This window comes from Trematomus bernacchii, unplaced genomic scaffold (genome assembly GCF_902827165.1).
Source record: "Trematomus bernacchii unplaced genomic scaffold, fTreBer1.1, whole genome shotgun sequence".
NCBI lineage: Eukaryota > Metazoa > Chordata > Actinopteri > Perciformes > Nototheniidae > Trematomus > Trematomus bernacchii.
Window position 1 is genome coordinate 8,070,524 of NW_022987567.1, and position 25,257 is coordinate 8,095,780.

A 25,257-nucleotide genomic window follows, 5' to 3' on the forward strand; every position below is an offset into this window, starting at 1 on the left:
AAACATTGATTGATTGATTGATTGATTGATTGATTGTATGAAGAAGTGCTGGGAACAACTTTGACTTTAACACCAGGTCAGTTCAACATGGGAATTATATTTAATAATCCTCTCTACTCCTGCAGTTTCACTTTTATATTTCTGCTAATTAAGTTAAAGCAAAAGTTTACAACGATCCTTAAGTATTCAGGAAATACTTGTATATTTTTAATTATCACACTCATCCATTTGAATTGCTCTGATGTAAACCATGGCATAGAGATCTTAAATTAGAATGTGTGTGTGTGTGTGTATATGTGTGTGTGTGTGTGTGTGTGTGTCAGCTGACATGCTATTCTCACATCTGAGAGGAAATGAAATGAAGAAGGCAGATGACCCATTTTCTCGTTTTATGAACTTCCTTTTTTTTTATTGTGAGAAAAAATAGATCCACAAAAATAAATACATGACTGAAGATAAATTAAGATGCAATTAGGTTGAAAATAGAGCTTTTAAATATATAATATAAACACAGAAAAAGCCTCTATATCCAGACGGTAGAAATGACTCCACCCTTATGTTGTGTTCGGGTCTCCCGTGACCCGTTTCAAGTTAATATGATATAATAACTACGCTCTAGTTTTTTGTATCTGAACGAGGCTTCATGATATCCTCCACTACAGATATATAAACACTACAAAACTGATTTGACAATTTTAGCCAAGTCTGAAGGTCTCTAAAAAAAAAAGTGTATAATTTGGTGTTGGGGTCTGGGGAGACCCAGCAGAATTGTTTTGGGTCACTCAGGGTCAAATTTGGCCCAATCAAGATTCATCTTTGACTTTAGACGCCCCTCCCCCACCCCCTTCATCAACTGTAACAATCATTGTTCGCAGCATGCACCTGGTCTCCCCTCCCTCTGCCCCCCTCCCCCCACGGGAACTCCACCTTTCTCAAAGAATATGTGCACTAACACTTGAACCTGAACTCACACATGCACGTGTGCAATATGTGGTGTAATGTGTTTTGGGCCATAACATTAAATTACAACAGGATTGTACGGTTATGAATGCATAATAAGTTAGTTATGATGTAGTTAACAACACAAGGGTTAAGTCGACAGTAATTTCCTGAATGTCACTGTTTTATGAGTATTTATTATCACATTTTAAATCAAAATACTGAGCATTTTACCCCGTTTTGATTTTATAAACACACAAGAACCTAAAAATAAAACAACTGCTTTTATTTACACTGTGATATATTCAATATACCACACAACCTCACCTAAAAATATACATGTGCACGGTTATGGCCCCTTTTTTACATCTGGTTATTGTTTCAGGAAATCACAAAGGAGGAAGTGATACGACTTATGTAACGTTCATGTCCATCACGAAGCTGCAGCGCTGCACAGGAAGTTCCGTGTGTGTGTGTGTGTGTGTGTGTTAGTACTGGATAACACTGTAGCCTGCGTCCTGCACCGTGGAGTAGATCACATCGTCTGCAATCAAAACAATGAGTGTGTGAAGCAGAAGTGCAGAAACCATGCAGTTGATAATCAAATATCATCATTATCTTTTGTGTCCGCTAACGTTAGATCAACTTGTTTCTCTGATAACTTCAGATACAGATGTCCCATGATTAAGATCCGTCATTCAGTCTAAATGTAGGGTTGAAAAGCAACAAGATGTGAAAAGTGTATGGTGAAAATGTTGCTTAAAACTGGATAAAAACTCAATGTATGACAGCTTCTGGATACGAGACCAGAGGAAACTGACATTGTGAAGAACTAGAAAATGCATGTGGTACATTTGTGATAAAGCAATGTGTGAATTTGACTGTAAAAACACCATTTCCCCCCCTAAACATAACATCAATATAATATATAATAAACATAAATTACGTAATTTCCTGAATTATTATCCCTCTCCCGACGCTACGTAATTATTTTCCTTTTTTTCCAAATTTGTATTTAATTTAATTTTGTATTTATTATCCAAATCTGCAAAATGACTAAAGTATTTTAGATAAATGTAGTAGATTAAAAAGTAAAATATATCTAACTGTAGTGTAGTTTGAAGCAGTATTGAATATAAATACTAGTTAGTTAGCAGGGTTCCTGCAGGTTTCGCCTACTCAAATTTAAGACTTTTTAAGACCTTTTTAAGACCACTTTGAATAGAATTTAAGACCTATTTCACGGCAAGAGAGTATGAAGGAAAATTGCTATGAAAGAAGAAATACGTCCCATAATTACTTACAAAGTAAATGTAAAGGCATAACAGTACAGAACTGTGTTAGCGTGTTAGACAAAAAGTGTATGTGTGTGTGTGTGTGTGTTAGGGGTGTGCAATTAATCGTATTTTAATCGCAATTACGATTTTGGCCTGCCACAATTACGAAATTATTTTGCTTTGCTAGGTTGTAACAGTGCACTACAACATATTTGATCTAATTAATTTTAGTCTAATTTTTATTTATCATATTTATATATGTTTAATAGCTTGTGGAAGTGCGCTCCAAAATATTTGTTGATCTTGTTTATTGGTATTTATTATTTTGATATTATTTATTTAAATGTATAATTTATTTTTGTCTTGGTTTTTCAGTTGAATTATACGTTCAGGGTAATCAACAGTTAAAAAGATACTGTTCAAATTATTATTTGTTTTAAAGTTCAATAAATGGATGTTTTCAAAGTCAATGACTAATCGTATTTAATAATCTTGATATCAATTATTGACCAAAATAATCGTGATTATGATTTTTGCCATAATCGAGCAGTGTGTGTGTGTGTGTGTGTGTGTGTGTGTGTGTGTGTGTGTTAGTGATGTGTCGGTCGCGAACGAGCCGATTCTTTTGAACGGCTCTTTGGTACGAACGAGGGGAACCGAGTCCTACTTGGTGAGAGCCGTTCTTGTTATCGTTCAATCGTTGGTCCGCACGGTCCGCACTCACTGCCTGCCAAAATCCACTCGCCTTTTAAAAAGCTTGATTTTGTTCCCCAAACGTATTCTGTGAAGATCCGCCACTACTCTGATTGGTAGGTTTCAGCACGAGGAGTGAGATGGGGTGGGTCTTAACGGAATACGCGCGAGAGAGAAGTCATAACAAGTGGTACAGGACAGGTAGACGACGTGTTTTTCGGATGGAAAATGAGCCAAACGCGAAAACGCAGCAGCATTTGGATGCACTTCAACCAAAACCCAGGCAGTGATAAAGCGCACCATTTGTAAAGGCAAAATATCCTTTAAAGCAGGGTCAACAAATAATCTCCATCGCCACTTAAAAACACAGTATCTAATATTAAGAGTTGCATGAATTTCATTCAAGGCAAGGCAACTTTATTTACTTAACACATACAGAGGGTAAATTCAAAGTACATTCACTGACATGAATGACATGGATATGGCGCCACCTTGTGTCATGTTTACAATGCCGATTATTGACATTAGGTCTGGCAATCATTATCCTGGTGATTATTTTGCAGATAAACCTAGTAACCTTAAAAAAACGGCTCTTTTGAACGGCTCTTTTGAACGGCTCTTTGAAAGGAACGGAGCCATAAGATCCGGCTCCCTTCAAAGAGCCATAATTCCCATCACTAGTGTGTGTGTGTGTGTGACAAGAGCTATATTCAGAGCTCTGCTGCCTTAGCTACGGTATTTAGCGTCTACAGCACCTCCGCTTTTAGGGTTGACGTACACCCACACGTCGCCCAGAGGTCCCCCGGTGTTGTTGCGGGAGCTGCTGCACTAGCTAACGCTACATTAGCAAAAACAAACGCTAATTTATTTTTGCAAAAGGTGCAGCGGGCTTCAAACACGTCCCCCTCCACTGGTTTCAACCAAGCACGACATTCGATGTTTTCCAACCAAATACGGTTGAACTTACACTTCCCCATATTTATTTTTAAGTAGATTCTAAGATACATGAGTTTCTGACTGCCGCTAGCTGAAGCTTGCTTGCATGTTGGGTGTTCTCCGATAAGGGGCCGGTGGAAACAATGTTAGTGATTACTGGTTCCATGTTGATTTATTTCAATACAAATTGTTGGGGGGAACTGAAAGGCTCTTACCGTGCTGGTTACTTTGCAGCCCGGACATTTCCCCCAAAACACATTTAGACGCGATCTCAACACAGAAGTAGCTTTCAAATCCCATCATTTTTAAGACCTTCTAAATCATATTTAAGAACTTTCTTATTTTTTTGGTCATATTTAAGACCTTTTTAAGGCCTTAAATTCAGATTATCAAATGTAAGACTTTTTAAGACCCCGCGGGAACCCTGAGTTAGGTACAGGTATCCTCAAATGGTAGTTACTAGTACTTTATTTAATTACTTGCTTTCCAAAACAGTATTTAGGTAGAACAAGAAAGTAACTGTGCTTACTGTTTTCTGTTGGATCAGGTAACGGCCCCCTCCTGCAAATTCACAAGACAAGGTAAGTCAGTTATTGTTCTGAAAATGTGTTTAAAAAGGTGGTTAAAATACTAAGTCAAAGTCAAAACTGGTCAGACTACTGCTTGACCTTTCATCTAGAACCCACCTCACCTCTGCCCACTTTGACAACCTAGGATGGCTTAGAGTAGACGACAGAGTACAGCTACTTGCAATGGGCCTGGTCTACAAGATCCACTACACCTCTATGGTACCCATGTACATGTCAAAATTCTTCCCAAAGGTCAAGGAATACCATGATCATAACACCAGAGGGAGCTCCACAAATCATGTAAAACCCAGATTTGGCACAAAAAAAGGGGAATACACATATCGCAATTATGCCACATCAAGGTGGAACGCTCTTCCCACAACTGTAAAGGAAAGTAAAACTATACTTACCTTCAAAACCTCTCTTAAAGAGCACCTTCGGGGGAAAGCATTGCAAAACTGGCCCCGGTAATGGTACAAATCTCAACCTGTCGTACAATGGACAGCTTCCCCCCCCCATCTATGTATATACTCGCATTTTAGACTCTGTTACTAACTGTATATCTGTAGACTTGGTATGTCTTAAATGTCCGGTTAGGATGTATTAGAACGAAATCTAAAATGAAATTGTAAATAAGCCATCTGTATGTAAAAAACCACCTGTATGTAAATTGTAAATAAGCCATCTGTATGTCAAATATGTCTTATATGTCTTAAATGATATGATGAATTGGAAATGGGGGACCCTGATGTAAACAAGACGAAAGTCTTTCTCTGGTCTGCATCCCCTTAACAATTGTATGTTTTGAGCTGTACTGTACTGTACCCAATATACAAGCTGTTAATAAACTTTTCAATCAATTCAATCAATCAATCAAAGTTAGGGGGGTTAAACCTGGGGTTCAGTGGAGGCGGTCTGGATGGAGGAGCTCCAGGTTGAGCCCTCTGACCGCTGTAGAAGTTCTCATACACAACCAGAGCTGTGAGAAAAGGAATAATAACTTGTTAGAAAAATGTCCCCGGCTTGAGCTTCAATCTCAGGATCCATGTATTTGTGATCCTCTCCAGAATGGAAGTAGTCATCACATACAGAGCATCAACTAGTTCCTGAACAGTGTCCTTCACATGCTGATATCCAAGAGAGGGAGTTACACAGTCACAAGATGGAGGAGTAGAAAGCAGTATTCAATGTTTACTTCAGATTAGCCCCACGTCAGAAATGATCAAAGGTAAAATTAGTGAATTTAATGCAGTTTTTTCTAAAAGAGCTCAGTCATCATTTCTAACCTTAAAAAATATCTGGGAAAAGGATTTAGGGATACAGATAGATGAAACTACTTGGCTGAACATTTGTGAAAGAACACATTTTGCATTCACAAGCAATTAAATCAAAGAAGCAAACTTTAAATGTATCAACAAATTCTACCTCACACCCATAAAGATGCATAAAATGTCCAAAGAAAACTCTCCAAAATGTCCGAGATGTAAAATAAAAGAAGGAACATTTATGCATCTGTTTTGGGATTGTGATGTCTTGAAACATTTCTGGGATTCGATTCATGCTCTCACAAAAGCCGTTTTAGACATCGAAATTAGCCTAAATCCATGTTTTTTCCTGTTAAATGACATGCCAAACTTTAAACTGAACCCAAAACATTACAGAATACTAATCACAATAACATATTTTGCCAAGAAATGTATACTTTTATTCTGGAAGAATTAACGTCCCCCAACATTTAAACTTTTCATTGATCAGATAACACATTTTTTACCTCTGGAGAAAATGAGATTGGAAAAATATAATCGTGGACATATTTTTCAAGCTCTGTGGTTGCCATTGTTTTCGTATTTGGAAAACATATCTGAGATATGACCAGTGATGGAATGGTGCATTCTGTGGCTATTTGTCCTGATGGCCGGAAATACGTGTTATGGTGTTGTCATTGTCTACATTGTCACTGTATTGTATAATTATTTGTATTGTATAATTATTTGTATTGTATAATTATTTGTTTGTTTTACTTGTCTGGTTTTTATTTTTTTATTTATTTATTTTTTGGTTCTATTTTTTCCTTTTCCTTTTTATGTTTATTTTCATGGCTCTGTTGTTTAAGTTATATTGATAAGCTTTTTTTGGTTTTGCCTGTGCGGGTATGTGTGGGTGGAGGGAGGGAGGGGGGAGTGTAGTGAGTGTACTGTGATATTACAATATAAATGAAATGGCATCGATTATTGTACACTATAATGAAATAAAAAGACTTGTAAAAAAAAAAAAAAAAAAAAAAAAGAAATGAGCATGCTTGTCATATGTCTCTCTCCATAGAGGCTGAATCATCATGTTAATCACATAGCTATCATATGCCTCAAACAGTCCTGATGCTCTTCTAGGTAATCAAACATCCTGTCATGTACACAGCTACAGTTGGGATACCTTTGTTATCATGTTACTCTCATATTGGAAGAGGACATTCAGTATTTTCCCTACAATTACTAATCAGCAATGCATGAGTGCGTGTTATCTGATTAATATGTTCCTTTTGATGTGCTTTTAGGCAGAGCATACACCACTCCTATCAGGTGTAATGTTCCAGTAGACAAATGGGTATACAACTTTTTATCCCTCTTTTGGGGAATATTTCAAACTCATGAAATAAGGAAGGTGTAAATGAAGGGTCTGTGTTGCATTTATTTGAATGCATTTCACATTATTATTTCACTATTACAGAGAGCTGCAGAAATGTGTCCTTAAACCAAGGTGTCAGCATTTGTGCACTTCCTGTTTACTTGTGTGGTTAGTTAAAGGATTTAAATATTCATCACGCCCAACATTAGCTGCCTTTAGCTTAGCGCTGGTGACGTGAAGTCATGTGACCAATATGTGGAGATTATCCCGTTGAATTTAACGTGTAAGTATCACTTGTTTGACACAGAGATTATTTTCTGCAATAATCCGAAATCCAATGATCCCATTGGACCAGGGAGATGCTGCCTTCAGGGTCCAACACAGAGAAACCACATCACTGCACCACTCAACTTTTATTTTTATGTCCCGGCCTTTATGAGTAACTACAATTGCATTCCCAGGTTAATTATTTACAGTGTTGTGTTTTGCTTACCTGGAGGTTTGTCGTCCATTTGCCTGAGGTTTACGAAGTGTTCAATATCCTCCTGAACGTCACACTGTTCAAAAGACTTCCTCACTTCCTCATACAGCTACACACACACACACACACACACACACACACACACACACACACACACACACACACACACACACACACACACACACACACACACACACACACACACACCACACACACACACACACACACACACACACACACACACACACACACACACACACACACACACACACTAATTTAAGATCTCTATGCCATGGTTTACATTGGAGCAATTCAAATGGATGAGTGTGATAATTAAAAATATCCAAGTATTTCCTGAATACTTAAAGGTAGGGTAGGTAAGTTTGAGAAACCGGCTCGAGATACACTTGTTGTTATATTCCATGGAATGCTCTTAACATCCCGATAGCAATGAATATTTTAAGTGCTTTGACAAAAAATCCATTAAAAAAATAACTGGATGGCCTACCTGCCTGTCAGCCTTCCATCTGTGCACAAACTTATCTCGTGCCCTCATTGGTCATGTGCGCGTTCGTGTGTGTTGGAGGAGGGGCTCTGTAAGGAAGTGGCAGATTTTCTCCGGTTGTGTATTTTCAAATTCTAGCGATCTCGAGCCGGTTTCTCAAACTTACCTACCCTACCTTTAAGGATCGTTGTAAACTTTTGCTTTAACTTAATTAGTAGAAATATAAAAGTGAAATTGCAAGAGTGTCATGGCCATTTCTACTGATCATAATTCCATTGTTGAGGTCTACTAAAATACATTTATATCGTGCAATGTTCCAAACTCACATTGGTTTCTCATACAGCATCTCTGTATAGTATGTGTATTCACTCTCTGTCCTAAACGGCTTGTCAGCGAGACAGCGAGACACAGCCTGAAACACACACACACCCGCAGCCTGGCTGGGAGTTTGTGTGTGTGCCCAGGCTGAGTTCCGCGGTGTCTCGCTGTCTCGCCGACCCCACACCAGTGAGCCAGCTCACAGTGTCCCGCTCCTCGCAGCAGCGAGCCTCGCAACGTCCCGCCGAGTGTGTGTGTGTGAGGAAGTCCGCGGATTGGTCCAAACGTAACGGCTCCGCAGATTGGTCAATTTGGACCAATCTGCGGAGCCGTTACGTTACGTCACGACACTATACCCGAAATACGTCACTACACCCAAGAAGAAAACAATGGAAAATGAGAAATGTCCAACGAGGCGTTCTGGGGCAGCATAGACAGGTCTTCTCTGTGTTAGAGTTTTACTCGCTACAGGGTGTACTTTGAGGGTTCGTGACTCTGCAGAACGTTTACATGCAGACAAACCTACATAACACAAGGGGACGGGTGATAACCAGAAAAGCATGACATGGGACCTTTAAGCAAAAAATAAATCTGCATTATTATATTTTTTGGTCCATTTAGGGGCTTTGTAACACGCCTAAACACAACACTTACATATCATCACCCTTTAAAGCTGACATATCTTTATTTAATATCAATATTTAGCCTCTTTTAGCTCCATTTTTGGTCTCCCCCCACTTCTTAAAGGGGAAATATCTGCTAAATGCTGCACTTTGTTCAGCAGCTGGTCTGTACCTCTGCCTGTCTGCTGACTGATTAACAGATTAACACCAGCCCATGGAGAATTATTATAATACTCTGAGTTTAAATATGAATGCAGCTGGCCTCACCTCGTCGCTGGTCACACACTGCTGGGAGAGCAGGTTCAGGTGAGTCCACACGGTGTTTCTCAGGAAGTTAATGCGCTCCATCGACTGTTTCTCAAACATCTGGGAAAGACAACAGAAACATTAAGCTTGTTGGTTTAAAAAATAAAATAAAACTCTCTCCCCCCACTCCCCACTGGACATGGACTTTACTTTTTATGTTTTCTATTCTTAAATCAAAAGGAGAACGACACACAGGAAACTCAAGATGGTACATTTTCTATTTTAAGCCTTATCATGGACTTTAACACACACACACACACCCCTCACACACACACACACACACACACACACACACACACACACACACACACACACACACACAGCACCAGACACTATCTTTTTACGCTGCTATGGACAGTATTGCACTAATGTACATTTCCCAAAGATATTGAAGTAACTGTTATTTTGTATATATTGATTGTTGTGCATATGTATACATGTGTCTTTTTGTATATATACGTATATACATATTTTTAAATATATTTGTTTTTGTATTCGGGATTGTGGGAAACGGTATTTCGATCTCCGTGAATGAAAGGGTCTCACCTCACAGGCTTTGATATGTTCCTTCAGCCATTCGTCTCGAACTTTCCCCACCATGGTCACGTTCTGCTGGTATAACCTGTCTGCCAGTCAAACACATACCTCACTTTAAACAGTATAAATATATATTAAATACCCATATGAACCATAAGGATGTCTCATGCTGATGTTTACCCTCTTGTAAGCATGCTAACATTCGCTAATGGACTCTTAACAGATAGTGAGGTAAATGGGAACGGCCTTGCAATTTCTCATGGATTGCAACACCCAATTTTACTGCAATTCATCCTGTGGTGAACATGCATATGTGTGTTCGAATATTTCACTCTATGTTGGCCCCAAAATTCTCCTGATCATGCTAACACCTTACATGCTAGCTCACTGCTATTGGTGTGTAAGTGTGTGTTTACATGGCTGACGGAGAGGCGACATTTAAAGCAGTTTTTTGACAAAAGTGCTTTTTTGTTTTAGCTCTTAACCAGTGGCGGCGCCAGGGTATGGCTGAGGTAGGCTACAGCCATACCAAGAAATGGCTTAGCCCCACCTTAGCCCCACCATGAAAAATGATGTTAAAGTAAGCAAATTAAATTCAATAATAAGCAAAATGCAAAATGTTGAGAACACGGCTTGCGAAAATATACGGGTCGTGTCCACAGCACACAAACTGATCCTGCTGTAACAACAAGTGCACGTTACTGATGCAATATGGTTGAGACCATTCAGGGTTATGCTAGAAGAGGGGTGCAAGGAATAGTCTAAGTAGTGGGGGAGTTTTATACACTAAAGGTGTGGAAATTCTCTGGCGTTATAATATCCGCGCGGCCGTGGTCAGATCAAAATGCCTCCGAATGCAATTTGAATAGACCTACAGCCAATCAGAGCAACGCAACGTTGGATCTGCGTCATGCCTTACTGATTGAGATCAATCGAAACCGCCATTCAGTATCCCCATTGGATCTTCAACGTGTACTATCATACGTCACGTTCACAGTGATCCCTTTTTATTTACTACAAGACAAATGTGCCGTTTTATTTCATACAGTTCCATTTTGATTGAGACAGGGAAATAATCGAAACCTCACGCGTGGCGTTTCACTGTCAAGGGGGGCGATATAGTGTGTATGTAATTACATTGCAAATACTGACTTGAGCCCCACCACTGTATGGGTTAGCCCTACCATAGATTACCCAACAAAAATACTCTGGCGCCGGCCGCCACTGCTCTTACCTGCTTCTTCTGCATTCTGTTTTGCCTGCTGTGCCTTCGAGAAGAGCTGGAAGGAGATGACGTAGAAACACATGTGAGTACAAAAGGCTAACAAATACAGAAATGACTTTAAAAGGTCAACAATTCTTTGTGCCTCTCAAACATTAGTAACCCGAGACAGATGGAGGAAGTGTATAAGAGACATAAACATAGATTTTCCAAAATAGTGTGTTTTTACAGAAGCTGAATCTGCCAGTCAGCAAGAGAGGAACCATCAGCGCTCATTCCTCAATCAAATGTCATTAAAGGGGCCGCATTCTGCTCATGTTCAGGTATATTGTGTGTCTATTATAATGCCCTTTACAGGTTTTCAGAGCCTACGTGGTTTCTGTTAAATGCTTTTGCAAATAAATTCATTTCATAATAATATGCAACCAAGAAAGTGTGTTTGACTATTTTGTCTTTTCTGTACATGCATATGGAAGGAAATACATGATCCAAGTTAATAATAATGTCATTGTTTACTTCGCTGTACCTTCTCGATGTGCTTGGTGTTGCTGGTGTTTGTGTTTCTGTTGACGTTCTGATCGGCTTCTTCTTTATCTCGGCACTTCTGATCGTACGTCTTCTTTGACTGTTAGTTAGAAAACACATGCACACAATAATCTTAAGAGTTGTTTCAGACACACTGCATGACAACTACTTCTTCTTATGCAAATGATCTGGATAGCACTGAATGACACACACTTTGGTTCACTTCCCAAAGACACAACTTCCCCCAAGCCAAAGAGGAAGAAGAGAGACGGGATGATCGCTGGCTTTTTCTAAGTTTTCACAACACGACTGAAACCCCAAGACCAACATCAGAGGAAGAACTATTTTATTTGGTTCAGTCAGACAACTCACGTGTTTCTCTGATATGTTTATTAGAAGCAGCATATCCAGCATATTTAGTCTTTGAATCTTTATTGTACAATGCCATGTTTTTTTTATGCTGCTGCAACACAAACATTTCTGATCTGATCTGATCTGATCTGATCTGATCTGATCTGATCTGATCTGATCTGATCTGATATGATCTGATCTGATCTGATCTGATATAGTTTGGCGTCTTGACTCGGGCCTCATCACTCCACAGATTTACACATAGCTCGCAGGCTTCGGCTCTTATAGAAATACTACTTTTAAATCCAGGCTTAAGACTTTTCTTTTTGCCGCTGCTTTTAATTGAACTATTCACATCTTACACTGCACCCTAACTTGCCAACCCTCCCGATTTTCGCGATTTCATTGCTCTCTCCCGGTTTCCTCCCGGGGTCATATTTCTCCCGCATTTCTGACAAATTCAGATTTACTCACGGCTGTTTCCACTCTGACTTTAATACAGCTACACCATTGTTTGGTTTCCATGGTAGCGCGTCTCTTTAGTAGCGCGCGCAACTGAAAGTCTGAGAGGGTGTTCAGCATGGTGAGGAAGATAGTCACAGAAAAACTGAACAAGAATGGACAACTCGACCCTCTGCTCACTCCTTTCCTGTACACATATGCTCCATCAAGGATGCTGCTACGGGCAGCAAGGCATTGCACTTACAACTACAATAAGCATGTTAATGTTAATCTACAGCTCCAGTAGCACCCCCCCCCAAGTATGACTGTAACTTTCATTCATGTTTTATTATCTTTGTTTCCAATGTGTTTTATGCTCTTAATGTCTTTCATTTTTGTAAAGCACTTTGAATTGCACCCCCCCTAACCACCATGGGGTCTAGAGCCTTCAGCCGCTCTGTGATATTGGGCTATATAAATAAACATTGATTGAACATTGATTGATTGATATCCACCCTGATCATTATCTATCACACATCCTCTGTTTTATTTATTTTATTTTGTATATACTGCATTGTTATGTTTATGTTTCTTATGCTGGTGTTATGTATTGTGTATCTTGTTTTTTGTGTGTTTGTACGGCGACCTTGAGAGCCTTGAAAGGCGCCTATATGAAATGAATTATTATTATTATTATTTATATAAATAAACTTGCCTTGCCTTACTAGGTCTTAAAAGTTAACGTTACGTAAAAGACCTGAATTATAAACTTGACCTAATCAGAATGTTGTGTTTCGTGACAGTGGCTGCATATTAGAATAAAACAGAATCTAAATAAATTGAAAGAAAATCATAAAATAAAACCTCAAGGTAAGAACGTGCAATAAAAAATAAATATATATATAAATGTATATAAACAAAAGAGGTTAAAGTAAGAATATGTTATACAAAATTAAATTAAATATTGATATAAACATACAAAGTTAAAATGTCCAATAAAAAAAAATAATAATACAAATTTAAGAATATGCAAAAAAAATTAAAAAGAATAATAGATAGATATTTATAAAAGTACAAGAAGTTATGCATTATTATTTCTTTAGGTTTGTTAGTAGTATTAGTTCTGCATGAGAAGCAGCTACAATGACACATTTACAGGGAAAGAAACTTGGGAAAAGTTCATAAATGTCTGTAATAATGAACTCAATACTCACATCCATGGTCTTCTTGTACTGCGAAGCCTTCTGTTTGTGCAGAGCGTCCATCTGCTGCTCCACCTGAAAGGAAAAGGTTGGAATTACTGATGATTTATTGTTATGGTTTTTACAGAGATCCCCTCAGCGCTGATTAAAGGCCTCGTATCGTGCTATTTTTAGGCATATATTATGGGTCTCAGATATATACAAATATATATAAAAAACATGTCTATGATGTGTTTTGCTCAAAATACCAAACAGATCATGCATTTTAGAAATCCCTCATATCCCTCTGTTTCAGCCCTGTTCAAAAACTGCAAGTTCGGGGTCCTTAGTTTGAAAAAAAAGAGAGGAGGGGTTACCCTGCTCAGAATTGCACGAGATACTCAACTAAATGCTGTCGTGATTAAACGCCATCCTGTTCTAAAACAGTATAGTTTATTGTTATTGATATCAGACAATGATACTGCAGATTATTCAATTATTATTTAAATGTTTCGTTTTGTTATTGCATTCATTTGTATTGTACTGTATCATGTCTGTATCACCTTTTGTTTTATTTGTATTTTCTTTGGTTTTACACGCTCGAAAAAAAAAAATAAACTAAACTAAACTAAGTATGGAGCTCAAAGGCTTTCTCTCTCAGGTTATACCACAAGGTGAGCTCCTTTTTATTTCCTGCTTCTTCACACACATGCTCTCCAGTACAGGTTAGCTCTGAGTGTTAGCGATGCTAATGTAAACACCGACCATATTACGTCCAAAACAGTCGGGCATTGTTTCTGATAGCAGCGTTTCTGATAGGGCCGTGGGTCCACATTTCAGATATTACGTCATATCGGACGCAAATCTGGATCAGCTCTGTTGTTCCCCGTTTTTAGAGATTTGGGTACGGAGGAAAAAAGAGAGGGTTTTATTTTCTGACGCTGCGTGAGTTCCCTGACACACCGGGGACACATGTTGATGTAGAGAAGACATCAAAAAGTGCATTTTGCATGATAGGTCCCCTTTAAGAGCTCCGACCTTTTTCCTGGCTTCTTTCTGTTTCTCCCTGAACTCCTCCAGCTTCTTGGCCTCCTCCCTCAGGCTGTGAGACAGTTGTAAGTGAGACAGACTCACATGTTCAGTCTCTGCAGGTGCAAAAAAACACATTTATATTCTGAGCTACACATCAAACAGATATACTAAAACAAACAGGGAATAAAGGGAGTGTTATTCAGGCGCAAAAATGTTAAGCACTTACGTAACTTGAACATGTCCAGGGAGCGTTTTAAAGTGCTGAGAGAGACAAAGAAAAGTAGATTACAGAAAAATGCACAGCTTTAATAATTAGAAATTATCCTGCGGGCCGAAATCAAATCCACCAAGGGCCTGATTTGGCCCCCGGGCCTTGAGTTTGACACATGTGCTTTATAGCATAACGTTAGCATTTTGCTTTTGCTTCTGGCGATTAGATTTATGATTAGAAAATTATAAAAGTAGGGTAGACATGTGGAGATTATCCGGCTGAACAAAACGTGCATTTATCAAACAGGTTCCTTTTCCACAGATCTTATTTTTTACGATATTCCAAAATCCTATGGAGAAATCCCGTTGCTTTTTTGTCGAGGGAACCAGCCGCTTACTTCAGGGATACGTCATCACGGCACCGCTCTATGGGGGCGTGAGTGTTCCACAGTGGGTTTTAAGCCTTGCAGAACATTTACATGCACACAAACTATAACAAACTACAGGAAAGGCACAGCCCCATAAAGCATAATAGGGCCTCTTTAAATCCACACATTGCCTTTTTGTGAGAAGCAGGGAACCTTTAATACAAAGGCCTATTAATAAACTGTTATTAAGTAAATCCAATTCCCATCTCCCCCTCCCCCTTTGTTCCTCCTTCCTCTTCACAAACTGATATGTGACCGCGGACAGAATGGGAAGTAAACTTGCGGCGCTCAAAACATTATTGCAACTTAAAAGACATTTATATTTTCGCTTTCAAACTGCGAACCACATATTTACCACAATCCCACGCCTAGTAAACAGGCTCATCTTTAACCTCTCTTTCTGTATCCAAAAATACGCAGAAACACACTTTTATTAACTGCTGTTTAGTAAATAAATGGAGCCCAACACATCATAAAAACACACTCACTTCATCTCATTGTGTCCACACACTTTCTTGGACAAACCCAGGAGGTCTTTGGCGTATTTCTCTTCAATGGCGGCCCTGAAAGACACAATTGTACAACATTAAGGTCAGCATACAGACAGATAGGGAAATTCTTTATCTGATAAACTGCACATGTGTTTCCATGACGCTTTATGATGAGTGTACATATGCAAACCAGTTGGTCATCAGGATCATTTAATGGACATTTTTATTAACAGACGTTGTGAATGAACGTCAAATATGAATTTAGAACACAATAGGCAACACAGGTAAAGATGAAAAACAACCCCATCAAAAGCATGCATGGAACAAGAAAGGGCAACAAGGAAACCAGGAAATAACTGAGGGGAATTGTATTTCTGATGCCTTATCACTTTATGGGGTTTGCATAATCAGAAACTCAAATAACAAGGTGCCATTTAGAGAACACACAACAAAGGCTTTCTGTGCATACACTGTTTGGTTCAAATGCACTCGTGTATTTCTGCACAAATAATTCCTCCATCCACCGAAATACTCTTATTTTGATATATTCTTATGTTATGTAGTGGTAACTGATCCAAAAGCAACTTGTTCTGTACGTTTTATATATATTTTTGGTGGGCTTGTATAATTTAAAAGTGAATATGACGCACCTTTTAAGTACATATTCTTATTATATCCCATTATAGTTGCTTCATTTATATCCTCATGTGTACATCTAGAGTAAAACGTAAAACACAAGAAACTTAAAGCAAGTAAAGATAATGTCAAGAGAAAATAAGTCTCAAAATAATTGGGATTTTAAAGGGAAATAAAAAATAAATTAACAGTTTTCTTGTTCATTTCAACCATTTTGTTTTCTAACTTAAAGAGTCCCTATTCTGCCTGTGCTGCAGTCTGCTCTGATTGGTTAGCTGGCCGGCTCTGTTGTGATTGGCCAACCGCTTAGAGATGTCCCGCCCCTTAGCCTATCACATACAATGTGTTGGAGCGCTAGCCAATAGAGGCGTGAGTGTTTCTTAGTGAGGGCACTGTGGGATTTTAGCATGGATGTATAATAAGAACTGGATACAGCGTGGGAGGCGGGGCCGCGTTCATTCCTATGAGAGTTGCTCATTGGCGCATGAAGACAAAATGGCCCAACTTTTGAGAGGGCGAAACGTCACGAAAGTATTCATATAATCATATAATCCGTTCTTATTGTGCATCCATGGGTAAAGGTAAAACTCATGTAGTACTGAACACGTCACATGAACGTGCCGGGCGGCGCGGTCCCGTGGGTTAGATGCGCGTTCATAATGCTGAGGAAAATAACTCTCAGAATAACGTTATTAGCACATTTTACAACTTGAGGACCGATTGTTTTTAATAAGGGCTATACAAATGTTCATACTGGGTAGTTTATTTAGTTTAAAAAAAATTATCCAACGATTTACACGTCTCTTTCCCGATGTTAGTCAATGGGAAAAAGTGTTTCCGGGCCCAGCGACTGATACGGAAGTGTAGTACCACAACGAATATTTTCCTCAGAGTCCGGCGCACTTCCTGGGGGCTTGGATTTGAGCCTTTGCAGACCATTTACATGCACAAGAAAGCACACCAAAGGAACCTGTTCATTCAGGGTTTTGTTAGTGTCACAGTGAGATAAGGGTGCTTCAGTATTTGGAAACCTGTGTGTTGTGGTGTTAAAAAAGTTATTTTCACTCTTACATGCAGAAACTTCTGGTTGGATTATTGTGCAATATCCTCTCTCGCTGTATCCTTACTGTGAGTTTTATTATAGTGCAATCAATCTAAGCAAATGGAGCTGATGTGTCACCGGCTGCCAACACTTGAGGAAGGATTACTTATCACACGAGGAAGAAGGAAATGATTCACTTTGAATGACTCAAATATATGTAGATGATGCTTCACAACACATCAGTTGTTGTTAAAGTACTCCAGAAACACTTGACTTTGAATTGCCTCTGTGTCAAGTAGAAGTACAGATACTCATGTTTAAAAATACTCTGGTAAAAGTAGAAGTACTGACTAAACTTCTTTACTCAAGTCAAAGTAAAGAGGGCTTTGAAATGTACTTCAGTAAAAAGTACCCATAACTAGCAGCTGTTTTAAAGAGTACCTGACCTCCCTTTATATTAATAGAACAATAATGTCATTGTTAGCTAATGAATGTTTCCATGCTGAACAACGGCAACATGACAACGTTTTCATTGGTCCCTCTTCTTTAGAGAAGACCAGGAAATGATGGATACACGGATCGTGTTCAAATCAATAGGCACGCAATGACTCTAAATAATAATGATCACGCCACCAAACACACATTCAAACTAAAGGAACCAGCCTGTTTGGAAAATGTGAGAAGTAGAAAGTACAGGTATTTGTGTTCAACATGTAAGAAGTAGAAAGTACAGGTATTTGTGTTCAACATGTAAGAAGTAGAAAGTACAGGTATTAGTGTTCAAAATGTAAGAAGTAGAAAGTACAGGTATTTGTGTTCAACATGTAAGAAGTAGAAAGTACAGGTATTTGTGTTCAACATGTAAGAAGTATAAAGTACAGGTATTTGTGTTCAACATGTAAGAAGTATAAAGTACAGGTATTTGTGTTCAAAATGTAAGAAGTAGAAAGTACAGGTATTAGTGTTCAAAATGTAAGAAGTAGAAAGTACAGGTATTAGTGTTCAAAATGTAAGAAGTAGAAAGTACAGGTATTAGTGTTCAAAATGTAAGAAGTAGAAAGTACAGGTATTTGTGTTCAACATGTAAGAAGTAGAAAGTACAGGTATTTGTGTTCAACATGTAAGAAGTATAAAGTACAGGTATTTGTGTTCAACATGTAAGAAGTATAAAGTACAGGTATTTGTGTTCAAAATGTAAGAAGTAGAAAGTACAGGTATTAGTGTTCAAAATGTAAGAAGTAGAAAGTACAGGTATTTGTGTTCAACATGTAAGAAGTAGAAAGTACAGGTATTTGTGTTCAACATGTAAGAAGTATAAAGTACAGGTATTTGGGTTCAACATGTAAGAAGTAGAAAGTACAGGTATTTGGGTTCAAAATGTAAGAAGTAGAAAGTACAGGTATTAGTGTTCAAAATGTAAGAAGTAGAAAGTACAGGTATTTGTGTTCAACATGTAAGAAATAGAAAGTACAGGTATTTGTGTTCAACATGTAAGAAGTATAAAGTACAGGTATTTGTGTTCAACATGTAAGAAGTAGAAAGTACAGGTATTTGTGTTCAACATGTAAGAAGTAGAAAGTACAGGTATTTGTGTTCAACATGTAAGAAGTATAAAGTACAGGTATTTGGGTTCAACATGTAAGAAGTAGAAAGTACAGGTATTTGGGTTCAAAATGTAAGAAGTAGAAAGTACAGGTATTAGTGTTCAAAATGTAAGAAGTAGAAAGTACAGGTATTTGTGTTCAACATGTAAGAAATAGAAAGTACAGGTATTTGTGTTCAACATGTAAGAAGTAGAAAGTACAGGTATTTGTGTTCAACATGTAAGAAGTAGAAAGTACAGGTATTTGTGTTCAACATGTAAGAAGTAGAAAGTAAAGGTATTAGTGTTCAAAATGTAAGAAGTAGAAAGTACAGGTATTAGTGTTCAAAATGTAAGAAGTAGAAAGTACAGGTATTAGTGTTCAAAATGTAAGAAGTAGAAAGTACAGGTATTTGTGTTCAACATGTAAGAAGTAGAAAGTACAGGTATTTGTGTTCAACATGTAAGAAGTATAAAGTACAGGTATTTGTGTTCAACATGTAAGAAGTATAAAGTACAGGTATTTGTGTTCAAAATGTAAGAAGTAGAAAGTACAGGTATTAGTGTTCAAAATGTAAGAAGTAGAAAGTACAGGTATTTGTGTTCAACATGTAAGAAGTAGAAAGTACAGGTATTTGTGTTCAACATGTAAGAAGTATAAAGTACAGGTATTTGGGTTCAACATGTAAGAAGTAGAAAGTACAGGTATTTGTGTTCAAAATGTAAGAAGTAGAAAGTACAGGTATTAGTGTTCAAAATGTAAGAAGTAGAAAGTACAGGTATTTGTGTTCAACATGTAAGAAGTAGAAAGTACAGGTATTTGTGTTCAAAATGTAAGAAGTAGAAAGTACAGGTATTTGTGTTCAACATGTAAGAAGTATAAAGTACAGGTATTTGTGTTCAACATGTAAGAAGTATAAAGTACAGGTATTTGTGTTCAACATGTAAGAAGTAGAAAGTACAGGTATTTGTGTTCAAAATGTAAGAAGTAGAAAGTACAGGTATTTGTGTTCAACATGTAAGAAGTAGAAAGTACAGGTATTTGTGTTCAACATGTAAGAAGTAGAAAGTACAGGTATTTGTGTTCAAAATGTAAGAAGTAGAAAGTACAGGTATTAGTGTTCAAAATGTAAGAAGTAGAAAGTACAGGTATTTGTGTTCAAAATGTAAGAAGTAGAAAGTACAGGTATTTGTGTTCAAAATGTAAGAAGTAGAAAGTACAGGTATTTGTGTTCAACATGTAAGAAGTAGAAAGTACAGGTATTTGTGTTCAACATGTAAGAAGTATAAAGTACAGGTATTTGTGTTCAACATGTAAGAAGTAGAAAGTACAGGTATTTGTGTTCAAAATGTAAGAAGTAGAAAGTACAGGTATTAGTGTTCAAAATGTAAGAAGTAGAAAGTACAGGTATTTGTGTTCAAAATGTAAGAAGTAGAAAGTACAGGTATTTGAGTTCAACATGTAAGAAGTAGAAAGTACAGGTATTTGTGTTCAAAATGTAAGAAGTAGAAAGTACAGGTATTAGTGTTCAAAATGTAAGAAGTAGAAAGTACAGGTATTTGTGTTCAACATGTAAGAAGTAGAAAGTACAGGTATTTGTGTTCAACATGTAAGAAGTAGAAAGTACAGGTATTTGTGTTCAACATGTAAGAAGTAGAAAGTTCAGGTATTTGTGTTCAACATGTAAGAAGTAGAAAGTACAGGTATTAGTGTTCAAAATGTAAGAAGTAGAAAGTTCAGGTATTTGTGTTAAAAATGTAAGAAGTCAAAGTAAAAAGTCGTCAGAAAAAGAAGTAGTGGAGTAAAGTAGTTTAGTAAAGTACTTAAAGGTCCATCTTATCTTATCTTAACCCTAATAACAATATACCGTAACCATAATCATTTTGTTGTGTAAAACTGTGTATCGTAGTATTAGTAATACTTTTTTTATTGGTATATTGACCTTATATGATCCGCTGTTGAAGTTCAGCAAAATATGAGGAAAATATTCCATGTGCGATAACGTTGTTAAATAATGACTATAAAATAATATCTAACATGGTAAATAAACAGATATCAAACTGTCTTTCTTCTGCTTTGAGTATAAAACTATATTGGTAAATAAAAAAATATTATATATATTTCCAACTTTATTTTATTGAAAATAAATTACTAAAAATAAAATAAAATAAAAAATAAAAATGACATTACAAAGTGTGTTTGTCAAAATCATCTTGAGGTAATGCGTGTGCGAGTGTGAATGTGTGTGTGTGTGTGTGTGTGTGTGTGTGTGTGTGTGTGTGTGAGAGTGTGGGTGTGTGTGTGTGTGCTTGCGTGCGTGCATGAGTGTATGTGAGAGAGTGTGTGTGTGTGTGTGTGTGTGTGTGTGTGTGTGTGTGTGTGTGTGTCTGTGTGTGTGTGTGTGTGTGGGTGAGTGTGCGTGCGTGCGTGCGTGAGTGTGTGTGTGAGTGTGTGTGTGTGTGTGTGTGTGTGTGTGTGAGAGTGTGTGCGAGTGTTTACCTTGTGTTATTATATTGTGCAGCCATACTTTTAATATCTATATTCACCTGTTTTCCCCTCCGTGTCTTTACAGAACGTTGTTTGTAATAATTAACCTTATTTCCTGATTTGTTAACTAGCTTGTAAGTCATCTGCATGGACGTACAATGACATTGAAACCGAGTTAGATTCCTCTCATGTGTACACATACTATTTTAAAAAGCTGGTTCTGGTTCTAGTTGATTTAATTACCTGGCCTTCATGAAGTCCTCCACCTCCTTACATGTCCTCTTTCCATCGTTGAGATACTGGACGATCGCATCGTATCCACCGGTGGACGTCAGGTCAGAATTCTGTCAGAAACAGAAGAAGATATTTCATTTTCCTGCCTTAGAAATATCAGTACATGTCGTTTATGTCCAGTTTATTTCATTAAATGAATATACAATTTTCAAATCAGACCTTTATGCACATAAAAAAACTGAAAAGTATATTGATATATGGATCTACTCTGTGGCGGACATACAGAGGTGGAAGAAGTACTCAGATCTTGTACTTGAGTAAAAGTAGAAGTACTCTGATCTTGAACTTGAGTAAAAGTAGAAGTACTCAGATCTTGTACTTGAGTAAAAGTAGAAGTACTCAGATATTGTACTTGAGTAAAAGTAGAAGTACTCAGATCTTGTACTTGAGTAAAAGTAGAAGTACTCAGATATTGTACTTGAGTAAAAGTAGAAGTACTCTGATCTTGAACTTGAGTAAAAGTAGAAGTACTCAGGTCTAGTACTTGAGTAAAAGTAGAAGTACTGAGATCTTGTACTTGAGTAAAAGGAGAAGTACTCAGATCTTGTACTTGAGTAAAAGTAGAAGTACTGAGATCTTGTACTTGAGTAAAAGTAGAAGTACTCAGATCTTGTACTTGAGTAAAAGTAGAAGTACTCAGGTCTAGTACTTGAGTAAAAGTAGAAGTACTGAGATCTTGTACTTGAGTAAAAGGAGAAGTACTCAGATCTTGTACTTGAGTAAAAGTAGAAGTACTGAGATCTTGTACTTGAGTAAAAGTAGAAGTACTCAGATCTTGTTCTTGAGTAAAAGTAGAAGTACTCAGATCTTGTTCTTGAGTAAAAGTAGAAGTACTCAGATCTTGTACTTGAGTAAAAGTAGAAGTACTCAGATCTTGTACTTGAGTAAAAGTAGAATACTCAGATCATGTACTTGAGTAAAAGTAGAAGTACCAGAGTGTAGGAATACTCTGTTTCAGTAAAAGTCCTGCATTCAAAATGTTCCTCAAGTAAAAGTAGAAAAGTATTATCATCAAAATATAGTTAAAGTAGCGACAGTAAAAGTAGTCATTGTGCAGATTGGTCCATTTCAGAATAATATATATGATATGTTTTATAATGATTGATCATGAAAGTGTTCTCAAAGCTGGTAAAGGTGCAGCTAGTTTGAATGACTTTGTATACTGCAGGGTAGCTTGTGGATTCAGGTGGAACTCAAGTAACTAAACACAGTACTAGTTTAATCTACTTAGTTACTTCACACCTTTCTATGCCGTCTAAACTTGTTTTACTTGAATTTAACTCGCATGTTTAGTTCCCTGACAGCAGACAGAAATGAACTCCTGAGCGTTGAGCAGTTTCACACAGATCTTAATTGATGTTTTGATCTGCACCTCTCTGCGATTTAGCTAATCTGAGGCAGCAGCAGCAGCAGACCGTAATTATCCTCACTGAGTTTAAATCTGCAGCTTATTGACTTTCTATTAAACATATGGAGCTGTGCAACCCTTCCTTTATCCAGCAGTCTGCAGAAAATCAGCTTATTCACTAGTGGTGAAATATAGCTAAGTACTAAACCTATTTGACTTTAACTGAGTTGTTATAATGATATGCGCCTTTATACTTCTACTGCCTTGCATGTAAGGTGCATTTTTAACACATTTATTTATTGTTTAACCGCTATATTAACTTTGCAGAGTAAGATTTTACATGCAAAATACATGAAATGTACATAAAATATGATGCATTGCTGTAGATAAATGCTATTTATACATTAATGCAACTGTAAAAATGATCATATAACATATCATATATAATAGTATAACAATAGGATTGTTTCTGCATAATACTTTAACTACTACAGTTTAGGATGCTTTTTAGTAAAGTGTTTTTACAGTAAGTGTGCTTTTTTCCCGAAAACTAATTTTACCACTGCATAAATTCTCTATTAGACCAAAAATAAGTAAGTATTTCTAATTCCCATCACAACTCGACTTCACTGGAAATTGAAACCGCAGAGATACACGCAGCATAACAAAAATAGGCTTTTCTTGATTGAATTGTTGAGGAAATGTGACTTTTTTCGACCAAAAAGTGTAATATTTTTAACAATAATTCATCTGTATACCCAGCAGTGTGAACTCACCCAGAAGAAGTCCTTGAAATGAAGGTTTTTCATGTCTGAATGAACCCAGAGCCGCTTACACAGTGACAGGTGTGTGCAGCGGACTGAAAGAGGCTGGAGCTGAGTGTGGTTAAAGTAAAAGTGACTCCCGGCGCATGCGCAGTGAGGATAACAGCTCTACTTTTGAACGCTGCTGACGTCACGACCGTACGCACCTGCACTGTAGTTTAAATAAATGAATACAGGTGAAGAAAAAATAAAATATCTATTGTTATGAACATAAGTATATTCAAACTATGATAGTATTTTAGAAATAATAATTATATACATTTCATATTCTTAATTGACAGGTTGTAGTGTGCTGCCCTCCAGTGATTAAAGTAGGTATGTGCAGTGTTTATGATTAAAGTCTGATTTAAAGGGGACCTACCATGCAAAATGCACTTTTGTACGTCTTGTATACATGAATATGTGTCCCCGGTGTTCCAGGGAACTCACCAAGTGTCAGAAAACACAACCCTCTCTATTTTCCTCCATACCCAAATCTCTAAAAAAAAGGGGCTGCAACGGATCTGATAAAAACTGATCCAGATTTGAACGCTGTCCTGACGTCAGGACGGTGGCGCTACGGCTATTGGGCCAACTCCACCAATCAGGAGGAGACAGCCACGGCCATTCCCGTTAGAAAGCGCTGGAGACGCTGTAGTACATATGCCAGGCCTGTAGATGGTGCTGTTCTCACTGAATCTGCCCTTGCAAAAACAGAGCTAAAAAATGTCAAATTAAGCTAAATGAGGCATGGCTAAAATGCATGATCTGTTTGGTATTTTGAAAAAAATAAAGTATAAATATGCCTTATATAGGTATGGTCCTACACTATATTATTCAAATATAGCATGATAGGTCCACTTTAAGTAAGTGTTGATTATATTTCACATCATTAATCCAAATCTGCAAAGTAACTAAAGGTATTAAATACATGTAGTGGAGTACAAGTACACCATTTACCTCTGAACTGAAGTGGAGCAGAAGGAGTTAGTAGCATACAATGGAAATACTCAAGTGAAGTACAAGTATCTCAAAATTGTACTTTTAAAATAACATTCCAATTTTCAATTTAGCTTCAAAGGACGTCAGTTTTTAATTAAGAATAAAAGTATGCACATTACTGCAGAACGGCTTAACCTTGTAAACCTGTTGGCTGTAAAGTGTGTGTGTGTGTGTGTGTGTGTGTGTGTGTGTGTCTGTGTGTGTGTGTGTGTGTGTGTGTGTGTGTGTGTGTGTGTGTGTGTGTGTGTGTGTGTGTGTGTGTGTGTGTGTGTGTGTGTGTGTGTGGAGACATTTCACACCAGCTATTTGTCATTAAAACAACAGAGTGTGTTTACAGACACAGTGAACATACAGTACTGTGATAAGAGTGTTTAA

General features: G+C 37.5%; 1 protein-coding gene across 2 annotated transcripts; it reads right to left on the minus strand.

The window, feature by feature from the left end:
- Positions 1 to 282: 282 nt before the first annotated feature.
- Positions 283 to 23,943, minus strand: pstpip2 (proline-serine-threonine phosphatase interacting protein 2). 2 transcript variants are annotated; one of them, XM_034126096.1, is made up of 15 exons: positions 23,854 to 23,943; positions 21,679 to 21,779; positions 15,685 to 15,759; positions 14,785 to 14,819; positions 14,565 to 14,671; positions 13,560 to 13,622; positions 11,555 to 11,653; positions 11,041 to 11,086; positions 9,816 to 9,895; positions 9,231 to 9,329; positions 7,530 to 7,626; positions 5,309 to 5,393; positions 4,375 to 4,406; positions 1,405 to 1,483; positions 283 to 320 (listed from the first exon to the last, which is right to left on the minus strand). In XM_034126096.1, exons 1-14 carry the CDS (start codon positions 23,884 to 23,886, stop codon positions 1,428 to 1,430), a joined length of 1,008 nt encoding a protein of 335 aa, XP_033981987.1. In that variant the 5' UTR covers positions 23,887 to 23,943; the 3' UTR covers positions 283 to 320; positions 1,405 to 1,427. The 2 variants fall into 2 exon arrangements, with proteins under 2 accessions (XP_033981987.1, XP_033981986.1); XM_034126095.1 differs by lacking the exon at positions 283 to 320 and having other exon boundaries at positions 1,019 to 1,483.
- Between the last annotated feature and the right edge of the window lie 1,314 nt (positions 23,944 to 25,257).

Excerpts from the sequence above, each read along its gene's own strand:
- pstpip2 (XM_034126096.1), bottom strand. The coding sequence starts at position 23,886 with ATGAAAAACCTTCATTTCAAGGACTTCTTCTGG. Across the intron at positions 7,627-9,230 it reads AGTGTGTGACCAGCGACGAG|CTGTATGAGGAAGTGAGGAA; the intron begins GTGAGGCCAGCT and ends GTGTGTGTGTAG. Across the intron at positions 4,407-5,308 it reads CCGCCTCCACTGAACCCCAG|GAGGGGGCCGTTACCTGATC; the intron begins GTTTAACCCCCC and ends GTGAATTTGCAG.